The sequence below is a fragment of the Microtus oregoni genome, unplaced genomic scaffold (assembly GCF_018167655.1).
Source record: "Microtus oregoni isolate MIOR12 unplaced genomic scaffold, Mior012 000018F_ref0000195, whole genome shotgun sequence".
Lineage (NCBI taxonomy): Eukaryota > Metazoa > Chordata > Mammalia > Rodentia > Cricetidae > Microtus > Microtus oregoni.
Window position 1 is genome coordinate 23,526,300 of NW_024543077.1, and position 12,578 is coordinate 23,538,877.

General features: G+C 40.9%; 1 protein-coding gene across 2 annotated transcripts in view; it reads right to left on the bottom strand.

Annotated features, from left to right (window-relative positions):
- Positions 1 to 12,578, bottom strand: part of LOC121459113 (myomesin-1) — a 126,783-nt gene that overhangs the window by 59,287 nt on the left and 54,918 nt on the right. For both annotated transcript variants that reach the window (XM_041668634.1, XM_041668633.1), the window contains exons 13-14: positions 10,420 to 10,476; positions 5,866 to 5,990 (exon numbers count right to left, since the gene is read on the bottom strand). In XM_041668634.1, coding sequence (XP_041524568.1) covers positions 5,866 to 5,990; positions 10,420 to 10,476 — 182 coding nt within the window. The remainder of the gene's footprint in view (positions 1 to 5,865; positions 5,991 to 10,419; positions 10,477 to 12,578) is intronic.

Consider the following 12,578-nt stretch of genomic DNA (forward strand, 5'->3'; position numbering starts at 1 on the left):
TAGAAATATACCTGAACCATTGGCCAAACAGTGTTGTAATTAATACAGTTCTTTGTGATTATTCAGGTCTGGGGGACTGGGAAATGAAAGTGCAGTCTTTGTATACAAATGGTGTTCAAACGTTTCCACATAAAGCCTGAGAAAGCTTTAAAAAAAAAAAAAAGGTGGGGAGGGGAGGGAATTCTAGACAAAAAAACAACAACAACAACAACAACAACAAAAACAGAGTTAAGCATGGCTTCTTGGTAGCAGTATTGTCTCGGGTAGGCTCTGTTTGCTAGAGGCAAGCAGAGTCATGGCTCCTTTAAGAGAGGCTTCCTGACAGCATTAGTGGTAAAAACCTCACAGCTCTTTTAAGAGGTTCTGTCACCACACGTACTTAAATGGTGTTTATGAGCAGCTAGCATCAGGCTTCTTGGTGGTGGCATGAACCTAGAAACTCCACAGAGTTGTAGCAACAAATCTGGCTCCTGCCAATACTTCTGCCATAAAGCTAGACTCTCAGAAAAGTAAGAAATGAGGCAGAGCCAGCCACAAAAACTGCAGCTTTACTCCTAGCCAGATTGCTAAACAGACTAAAGACTCATGTGGTCAAAAAAGATAGAGATATACAGTAAAGACAAATTCAGACAGAAAAAAAAAACTCTAAATGGTTTACAATGTGTTTAAAAAATATATGTAGACTTGGAAAAGAAAAGAACAAAAGAAATAGAGTAGTTGGGTGTGATGGTGCATGCCTTTAATCCCAGTAATTGGGAGGCAGAGGCAGGTGAGTCTCTGTGAGTTCAGGGACAGTCTGGTTTACAGAGTAAGATCTAGGACAACCAAAGATACACAATAAAACCCTGTTTCCCAAATCAAAAATTAAAAAATAAAGTAAAAGAAACAGAGTGAAAATAAAAGAAAGCCATGTAAAGATGGAAAATACACAAAGAGAAAGAGTCTGGAATACACACACATACACACACACACGTGTCTGAGAATGAGCTAACTACAGAAAGACATTTCATTGTATGGGCTGGTAAGCCAAAACAACAATATATATTTTAAAGATATCTTGACTTCAAAATTTAGGTCTAAGGACATGTTACTTTGGAAAGAGGTTCTGCTTTTGTTTCCACAGAGATTAGAAAGCTGTGTATTCCTTATTGGCTTATATGGTTTGACCAAATAAGACTCCCTGAAGCGATGGCCTAGGTAGTTCAACATCCATGATAGTTTTAGGACTGCTGGTTGAAATGGACCAACCACACAAGATACACCATGAAAGACCTGATTAACAGCACCCCCAATCATCAGGAAGTAGTCTAAAAACCTACAAATTCCCAAATATTGTTTATAAATGTTTATTTTCATTTAAAGTGTAAATGATTAATGGGTACAGTCAAGGTCTTTCTAAAGAAAAAATGGGAATATGATATAGAAATGAACACTACTGCATTGATATGGACTTTGGTTTATTGATACAAATTTAAGGTCAATATTGCTATATGTATATTTCTACTCTTGTTTAAGGTATTATGTTTATACAGCTCATTAAAAATGTAATATATAATTAAAAACTATGAATTAATAGATAGTCATCTATAAAAGTCAAACTTGTAGTCGTGCTAGTTAAGTTTTCTAGATGTAAAGAGACATATTTCAGATGGATAGATATTCTTCAAACTTTTCAAAGACCTACAGAATATGGCATTTAAAATATTTTTAAAACTTAGGCTTTTCTCAACAGTGAGACATGTCTGCTTCTGGCAACACCAATTACTTTAGAGAGGTTGATGGGGATTGAAGAAACTTGTTATGGAATTTGCCTTCAATGTAAAAGGCTAACCATTTGGGCAAGAAACTGTTCTTGCTTGGACTGCTTGATGGTATGCTACATGAACTGGACATGCAGGACCCACAGAAAAGTGACTGCTTAACTTTCCAAAAGACAGAATGGTCTTTTAGGGTTCCTGCTTTACAGAAGAAACTGCCAGACATTCTGCAGGACACAGAAGAAAGCAACGGATGAGCTTTGCCAGTCCAAGGCAGAACTGATCTTCACATTTCCTGATTCACTGAAAAGTCTGCTGGATACTATGGGCCTTTGATTGAAGATGGAGGCCCCAATGTTACAAAAGAACTTCGGGTGACTGTCCAAGCAGTGAGATGTCTCTGTCGTTTTTAGAGTTTTGAAAGCTGCTTACAATGCACTTTCTGTTTACGTAGGTAATATTATATCCTTCTGGGGTCTTTGATGGAGTTGAAGACTCCATCGAATTATATAATTATAGTTTTCATTGTTATGGTAAAAGATAAATTAGATATAAAACTTTAGACTTACAAAGATGATAGATGATAGAGTATTTTCCTTAATTTGCCAAATGAAAAGGGACTAAATATTATAACTATAATTCTTGCTTGATAACTGTTTTGTATATGCAATTTTACTATGTTAAAGTTAAAACATCCAATTATATAATTATAGTTTTAATTAGTTATGGTAAAAGATAAATTAGATATAAAACTTTAGACTCACAAAGATAGATAGATGATAGAGTATTTTCCTTAATTTGCCAAATGTAAAGGGACTAAATATTATAACTATAATTCTTGCTTGATGACTGTTTTGTATATGCAATTTTACTATGTTAAAGTTAAAACATTCCTTTTTAATTAGATAGAAAAGATGAGATGATGTGGGATGTCCTTCTGTATATGTGTTTAATGGTTGATGAATAAAGCTGTTTTGGCCAATAGTTTAGCAGAGTAAAGCCAGGAGGGAAATCCATATAGAGATATAGAGAGAGAGTAGGCTAAATCAAGCAGACACCAGTCAGCTGCCAAGGAAGGAAGACATGTAGAAAATGAGGTAAATGCCATGGCACATGGCAATACATAGAATGATAGAAATAGGTTAATTTAAGATGTAAGAGTTAGTTAGAAATATGCCTGAGGCTTTCGTCAAACAGTGTTGTAATCAATATAGTTTCTGTGTGATTATTCAGGTCTGGGTGGCTAGGAAATGAAAGTACAATCTCTGTTTACACAACTGAGCAGGCTGATAGGAAAAAATGTTCAATTGTTTAATGATAAATGATATGTACTTTGATCTGGGGAAGTTAGAGACTTTTCAAAATTCAGGTTGATGTGACCAAAGGAAATGGTCAACAGAAGCCAGCACTGACTCATCTGAAGCACATGTCTGAGTGGGTTGTTATGCGTCATTATGTTAGCAAAATGGTAATTACTGTCACAGAGTTAATTCAGAGCCTTTTCCTGTAGAGTGTGTCAAAGAAATGCAGTGGGCATGGGTGTGTATTAAATTTACCAGAAATGTACATTTAGCTATTACTCTATCATTGCTTCTATTAAATTAGAAAAAGGTTTAGGGTGATAACAAACATTTTATTTGGGGATAACATTTAGAAAATTGGAAACTAAACATATAATTTTAGATTTCATTCAACCAGACCCTTGGAAGATTTCTAGTCTTTGTTACATGGGAAAGCAGTCATAAACTTATTGTTTACAATTTCCTGCAGATAAGAAAGAAGCAAGACATCGATCTCAGGAATATCAGACAAATGTTCACCACCAAAAATATTAATAACGGAAAATCACAGACAATAACGTGTTAATCTGGTGTAATTCTTTTTTCTTTTCTTTCTTTCTTTTTTTGTTCGTTTTGTTTTCGTTTTGTTTCGAGACAGGGTTTCTCTGTGAAACAATCCTGGCTGTCTTGGAACTCACTCTGTACACCAGGCTGGCCTTGAACCACAGAGATCCCACCTGCTTCTGCCTCCCAAGTGCTTGGATTAAAGGTGTGGACCACCACCTCCTGGCACTCTAGTGTAATTCTTAAGATCCACAAGTTTGAGATAAATAAAAGGCTATTAAGATATTTGCATACTTTACTAGTGAGAAGGCTCAGTCAGAAAGGCAACTGCCACCAAGCCTAACACCTAATTTTGATCCTGAGACCCACATGGAAGAAGGAGAAAATCAACTTTCATAGTCTGACATCTGGCACATATGCTGCCATGGGCACACTGCGTGCATGTGTACATGCATGCACATGTGTGTGTGTATGCATGTGTGTGTGTGTACACACAAAGATATCTCTATATAAGTTGCATATTGGGAAATCCACACATACTTGGGTTAGTCAACACTGTGGTGGAGTGGGCAGGGTCTCATGGGTACTCATTAGCTTATGGTTGACATTTATGACATAAAAATAACATTTTATTCAGTGCAGTATCCACTGATAAGGCCCCTCTGTTCCTACAAACAATTCTTCAACTGTTCTCCTGTAAGCAACACTAGTGAAACCTACTGATTACCAAAAACTCAAACAACAATAACAAAACCTCCAAAAACCAAAACTAGACAAGAAAATAGAAGGGGGAAAAAACGGGGGGGGGGGGGGGGGTCAACAGGAGAAGAAAGGGAAAAGAGAAAATATGAGTTGCACAAAAATGCCATAATGGAAGTCATCATTATTCATAATCAATATATGTTACTACACTTCTGAAGTTTGTATATTGGCCAGGCCTGGTGGAACAAGCCTGTAATCATAACCACTTAGGGGGCAGCGATAAGATCTCAAAAGTGGGAAGTCTGTCAGAGCAGTGGTCTGGTGCGTATGAACCCTGGGTTCAGTCCCAGCGCTTAAAACACATGATATCTGCACCCTGTTTTTATATTGTCGCCTAATCTGTAGATAGATGTCTCCATAAACCTATATTCCTCAGAAATGGGTCCTCTCACAGTAACTGTAAGGGAAGGTAACCTAACAGTTATTCTGAAATTGAATAATCAGAATAATCCAGATGAAAGAAAAAAACTGAATTCCAAATATTTTATATAAAAAAAACTTTTTATGTAATTATGCAAAGATGAAACTTAAAGCATAAGCACTAATCTCATTTTTGTTAACAATAGCACATTACTCTGAATAAATACACAAATGTTTTTACAGATCAGCCAAAAACACCATCTCAATTAAATCCTGATCTCAGTTTTGTGGCAGTGGGCATTGAGGCAAAGGCATCACAAATCCTAGGCAAATGCTTGGTCAACAAGTGACTTAGAGCTTCATGTTAAACAAATTCTTAAATATCCTCTCAGAAGCCATGATCTTGTGAAGGAGGATTCTGTACCACGCGGTCTGGATTCTCACCTCTAGAAGCCATGATCTTGTGAAGGAGGATTCTGTACCACGCGGTCTGGATTCTCACGTGTTTCTGTGCTGGCAGCACAATCACTTCCTTCAGTAATGCCCTGGCCAGCTCTGGGCACTTCCCCACTAGCCGCTCACAAATGCTCCCCAGACCCCTTTGGATACGGCTACACAGCTGGCTCCCGCATCATCCTTGCCCAGCTCATCATGCTGTCCTCTAACGGTCTGATCCCAGCACGGTTATAAGACATGTGGGGGAAAGAATTCTCCAGCATCTCAGACTGCTTCATCGCCCAGCCCCGATCGATTGTGTATGAAGAATACGGCTTCACCTCGCCTTCCTGTTTGGAAGCAGTACAACTTCTCTATTCCTCTTGCCCTCTACCCTCATCATGTTTCATCGTTCTGACAGAAGGACCAGTAGACTGACAGCCATCACTAGAGCTGTTCCATCACAAGAGAGACGGGAGCTGCTCTAGAGAACACCGCCATACAGGCAAGCTATAGCGCAGGAACATGAGGGAGTCTCGAGGCACCACGATGAAGTTCTATGTGTTATTTATATTTTCAACAGAGACAGTTCATAATCTACGCGAATTTAAAGAGTTTAGTTATTCCTGCTGCTGCCCTACTGTAACTGCTCCATTGTTATCAGAAATTAATAGGAGGTAGCATAGGGGATAATGCCGGGGTCTTACCTTTTCTACAAAATACATGATGCCCTCGTGACCGCGCTGGCCAGGGGGTTTCCAGCTCAGCACTACGTAGCTCCGGGTGGCCTCAGTGACAGAGAGGTCTGTGGGGGGGCCAGGAATGACACCCTCTGAAAAACAACAAGGTAAAGTGAGGTGCACGTATTCAGGGGAGCCGGAGACACACGGAGAGCCACAAGTGCCTCTCTCTTCCTGGCTCCACAGTGTAAAGAAACCTTATCAATAATAATAATAATAATAATAATAAATAATTCATTCATTTGGCTATTCAGATGCCACCGTGCATAGCATACAGACAGACCAAGGGAACCTGGGACTGGATTTGTCTTTATATGATTTACCACTAAACTGATGTAGAGGGAAATTGAACCACGCAAAGAAGTGTGTGTTTGGTTCCAAAGTACATAAGGGAAAAACTGAAGGCTAGAGTGGGCCACAAGGTGGCGGGGTTGATTTCCATGCCAAGGTCAAAAGTGTGGGAGTCACATGGTATCCTCTGGATCTACCTCACAATTACGACATCTTCATTAGAAAAATGTCTTCCCTGCCTTCCTCTTCTTCCCTCATTCCCTTCTTCCATCCCCTCTGCAACAGCTGAATTCCCTGCCACTTTGAAAAGATTTGCTTCCTCAGAAAAAAATGCTCAAAGGCATTTCTACAAATTTAAAAATATCCAGCATCAAACAATATAAACTCAAAATACCTGGTATTAACTAAAAGAGAGGGAAAAAAGTGTGTATAGAAAGCAAGAAAATAAAGCCTATATTATGGGGAAGGATCATTAGTAACAAACCCAGAAATGCCACAGGTGACAGAATTAGTAACATCTGTGATAATTGGGAGACAAGGACACGGAAGCGGCTACAAACATAAACCATGGTTATAGACATTCCACATGGTCAAGAAGGTGAAGACTGGGCTGGAGAGGTGGCTCAGTGGTTAAGAGCATTGCCTGCTCTTCCAAAGGTCCTGAGTTCAATTCCCGGCAACCACATGGTGGCTCACAACCATCTGTAATGAGGTCTGGTGCCCTCTACTGGCCTGCAGGCATACATGCAGATAGGATATTGTATCCATAATAAATAAATAAATATTAAGAAAAAAAAAGAAGATGAAGACTGGGGGGACACAGCACCAATGAGCTGGGAACCAATTTCAGTGGCCTCAAGTGGCGCATAACCAAAACTCCTAGTAGAGGAGAGAGAGAGGAATCCACTAAAAATAAAGAACAACAGTGGAACCTCCTCAGAACAGAGGATAGCTATAAACCCACAGACCCGAGAAGCACAATACATAGGAGGAAAACCACTGATGCACATCATAATCAAAATTCTGCAGTCAGTGATAAAGAGAATATCACAGAAGCAAGCAAAGAAAAACTGTACTGCAGACCCAGGGACAAAAATCACAGTGACAATAGTTATTGTTACAGTACAGATCTGCAGCACCAGGAACTAAGTTCTCTCTCTCTCTCTCTCTCTCTCTCTCTCTCTCTCTCTCTCTCTCTCTTCCCTCCCTCCCTCTCTCTCTCTCTCTCTCTCTCTCTTCCTCCATTAAACAGACGGTGGGATTCCAAGCCCCTATGTGATACTGACAGTCTTGTCAGGGATGGGACATGGGAAAGAATTCATTGACATTTTATTGATTCAAATGAGGAGAGTGCAGCTATTACATTTCTTAAATAATTTAATTGTTACATAAATGCAGGTAACTATGAAAACCATAGATCGCCTCCTGAATGGTGGCTATTTCCTTAAGAAGTCAGGATGTCTTTATTCCATAGTGACCCCAAGTGATTTTGATATTTCATTCATCTATCCACAGAAGACTGGTTTAAAGTGTTTTTACAAAAACACAGAGAAACACCCTGTCACTAAAAGAACCTAAATGATTGTTAGAGGCTGAAATAACTACAGCGTTTTGGGAACGAAGGCTACCTTCTGTGGCAGGCTGTCAGAAACTGGTTTTGACCAATTTAATATTTGAGGGTCTAAATATCAATAATCTAGCAATTTATATCAAGTAATTGTGTTTCCGTGGGATGAAAACTCATAAACTTCTCAAGCCATTTCCCTCTCAAACGGCATTGTTAAGACCAAAATGTGCCACCAGGAAAGAGGAGGGAATCTGCGACACCTCCCTAAGCGAGTGTTTACGTCACTGTGGAAGGGCTGATTCGTAGTTGCATCTCAGGGCATCTCTGCGGCTGCTAACATCAAGCTCTGCAGCTCTCAGCAGTGCTCTCTTCATGGGAAATTAACTTAGGAAGCTGCTCTTGGATTCATTCATTTCCAACAAACCAACTCAAGAAAAATATCTACATTTCTAGGACTTTTGCCAGAGTTTTAAGTTTAAAGTTAAAATGTGCAAAGACTTGTTTTATCCTGCAAGACTTCCTGTTTCTGAGTTGGAGCATCACAATATGGCACATGTTCTAGAAACGTTTCCCCGGGACCAGTGTCAGGGCTTTGTGTTCAGTGTGGTTACCCTGTGTAACATTGTAAGGTTTCCCCGGGACCAGTGTCAGGGCTTTGTGTTCAGTGTGGTTACCCTGTGTAACATTCTAAGGTTTCCCCGGGAGCAGCGTCAGTGCTTTGTGTTCAGTGTGGTTACCCTGTGTAACACATTCTAAGCAACAAGAGCTGTTCTCACCAGCTCTTCTGATTTCTTAGGCAAACTGCTACTTTCATTACTTCTCAGTTTTTCATTTATCTTTAATCTGGCTATTCCAAATGCACTGGAATAATTTTTAAAATCTTGATGTCTGGTCCATGTAGCTGCAAAACCTCCATCCGCTCCTGTGACCCAAGTCCTCCCTGACCCATGGGTCCTCGTGCCGTTGTTACTGCCTCTCAACTGGACTAGTTCTTCAAAGTACTGACTGGAAACTGTCAATCTAGAATTCTATACTCAGTGAAGATCTGGACAAGAAGGAAGGTGAAACAAAGACCTTTGCACACAGACCAAAGGGGAAGCAATTGCTCAGCAGAAAATCTGCACTAATAGAAAGGTTCATTAGAAAGAACGGCTGATAACCCAGGTAAGATCGGCATATGCTTTTCCACACACTGAGGAACTCAACGGTGTTAAATATCATCTGAGTTTCAGGATCTTTGTAGAAATTGATAAGTTGATTTAAATTGACAAGAAAAGACGAAGAATTAGAATAGTTAAATAGCTCTGGGAACAATGACACAAGATGATAGTGCTCAGACTCCCTGACTTCTACCATAAGTCAGACTTATGAACAAAGGAAGACCATAAAAGCAACAGTAGCCATTATGATACTGATGTAGAGAAAACAAAACTGGCTGGTGGGGATTCCAGAAGTAGGTGCACGGGAGTGAAATCAGTGGAACTTGACTGTGGTGCCGAGGCAAATTCCATGAGTAAAGGTTCTATTTCAGCAGACAGTTCCAAGACGCTGACAGCCACATGCAAGTCCCAATAACGGCGGGTCCTCCGTACAGTCTAGAAACAGTAACCTGAAATAGGTCACTTGTTGAAACAGAAGAGCAAATGCCCTAACATTTTTAGGGGAAGAAAAGAAAGGCGAAACCCTCAGACCTAACAACAATGAATGTCAACTCACACAGAGGTGAGACGTGAAAGGATGTTTGGTACCAGGAGAATACACGTCAAAGACAGAGCCATCACAACAAGAATGCTAGAAAGGCTAACTTAGAAAGACTGCTCGTCCCAAGGACTAGGGACCAGTGGTCTCTCTAGGAATTCTCGCATGGTGCTGATGGGAGTGTAAAGTGGATCAATCATCTCGGTAAAAACAGCAACTCCTATGAAAATGAAACTCACACCTAGCAGAGAGCCATCTCTTCCACTCTCGAGGGTGTGCCCTAGAGACGTGAAGTGCACACATCTACGCAAGCACATCTGGCTTACAGAAACTTTAACAGGACATGGATGAATTGTTATTAAATTATAGGTGCACCTACACAGACAATAAATCACAAAGTAAGTATGCTAACAAAAGGAAACATACAAAATGAGTATGGCCCTATCTATGTAAAATGTGGACAATACAAACTGTAATGTATGAAAGCAGGCCAGAGATGACCTGGAGACAGGGGAGGGTCTTAGAAGTCATGGGCATGTTTGCTGCTTTGGTCACAGCAATGATATCACACGTGCATACACATAAAGCTTAGCAACGTGTGCGTTGGCATATGCACAGTTCATCATATGACAACTACACTACAGTATGTCTTTTCAAATGAAATGTGTCTCTTTGGCTTAGCAACGTGTACGTTAGCATATGCACAGTTCATCATATGACAACTACACTACAGTGTGTCTTTTCAAATGAAATGTGTCTCTTTGGGGCCTGGAGGAATTGTGTTCTTGGCCTGCACAAGGCCCTGGGCTCAATCCCCAGTCCCGCCACCCCACACACGATTCTTTGATATGTTATTTCAGCTACCATCTCTTTCCAAAGCTTCACAAACGATTATGTATATTTACAAGCAAAGCTAAATTGCACAGCACATCAGTTGTGGCATCTGGAGCGGCCAGAGTTTGTACCTGTAGGTTCCTCTTCTGTGACAATGATCTGTCCAGTCCAGGGCGCTGAAGGACGACCTAAGGAGGACAAGCATTAAAGTCGCACATTCCCGAATATGCTTCTGACTCTTCGACAAACCAATAAATTGGCCGCGTTAGTCAAATAGGTTCTAGTTCTCTTACACGTCTTCCTATGCACCTTTGCCAACATGTAGAAGGTACCATGGGAACCCAGCCCTTCCCAGAACCTAAAGTCTCCCTGGACTGAGCTGAATTTCCTGAGTTCTACATATCAGTACATAGCCCCCTCCCCCACACCACAGGCTTCCCATTCCTTCTTCAGAGACAACACATTTGGGAGAAACACACCGAGGACAGTCATAACACAGTAGTTCTCTGTCTGGTATCATGAAGGTCAGGAGAGACATGAGGCAGATTAGGCATGAGAGCTGAACGGGGGCAAAGCGTTCCTATTATGCTTTGAAAAGTGCTGTCTATGGGACATGAGTAAGGAAGACAGGAGAGAGAGGTATAATGTACAGAACTCCGTCCTATGGCCCTGACAGCGTGGAAAAGAGAATGGTGGGTGGGAGCGATGGCTCTGCAGGTAAAGGTGCCTGCTGCCAAGACTGATGACATCGTGAGTTCAATAACCAGGACCAGCACAGTAGAAGGAGACAACCAACTTCTAGTAACTGGTTGTCCTCCGACTTCCACACAAGCACTGTGGCATGCATGCCCTCCCCCACACAAATACACCATATAAACAGAGAGATAAGGTATGATAGATAGATAGATAGATAGATAGATAGATAGATAGATAGATAGGAGGATAGATAGATGATACACAGACAGGTGATAGATAGATAGATAGATAGATAGATAGATAGATAGATGATAGATAGATAGATAGATAGATGATAGATAGACAGATGATAGATAGATAGACAGATGATAGATAGATAGATAGATAGATAGATAGATAGGTAGATAGATCATAGACAGACAGATGATAGATAGATAGATAGATAGACAGACAGATGATAGATAGATAGATAGATCATAGACAGACAGATGATAGATAGATAGATAGATAGATAGATAGATAGATAGACAGATGATAGATAGATAGATAGATAGATAGATAGATAGATAGATAGATAGATGATAGATAGATAGATCATAGACAGACAGATGATAGATAGATAGATAGACAGACAGATGATAGATAGATAGATAGATAGATAGATAGATAGATAGATAGATAGACAATAGACAGTTTAGGAAAGAAAGGAGTAGAAGAAAGTGTGAGATGGAATTGACTAATTTAACAGGGAAAAGAGACTGAATGCAATGCGAATTTCCTTGGAATTTTGTGGTGACACTAAAAGTAACTGAGGTAAAGAATAAAACTGTAAATGAAGAGTGGACCTGTTGCAGGAGATAGCTTTTTCTCCTCCTCCCTAGGTATCTGACAGCGTCCGGAAACTCTAGATTAAAACTGGCAAATAATACCACTGGCATGTCCGTGAGTGTCCTCCATGGTCTGCCCTCGGCTAACAGCTGCTGGCCCGTGAGTGTCCTCCATGGTCTGCCCTCGGCTAACAGCTGCTGGTCCGTGAGTGTCCTCCGTGCGTCTGCCCTCGGCTAACAGCTGCTGGCCCGTGAGTGTCCTCCATGGTCTGCCCTCGGCTAACAGCTGCTGGCCCGTGAGTGTCCTCCCTGCGTCTGCCCTCGGCTAACAGCTGCTGGCCCGTGAGTGTCCTCCATGGTCTGCCCTCGGCTAACAGCTGCTGGCTAGTGTGTGACAAGGACTACTGGGACAGAATGAGATGCTACTACTATCTAGGGATACTTAGGATGTCATTTTATGGTCCCTTGTTTGGGGATGCCATACAGGTTCCCACTGAAGGCATAATTTACGTACCTGACTTCGATATTCAGGCTCAAAAGATAAATATATGAAATGATTGTTTTTAAGATCTTTTAGATTATATTTTAATTGTGTGTGCACACGCGCATGTGCGCACTTGCACAAGTCTGTGTGTGTGTCTGTATGGGGGCATGTGAGTGCATGTAAGCCACAGAATACATGCGCAGGTCAAAGGACAATCGCAGGAGCTAGCACCCTCCTTCCTCCACGTGGGCCCCAGGCACTGAACTCAGATAGTCAGGCTTGG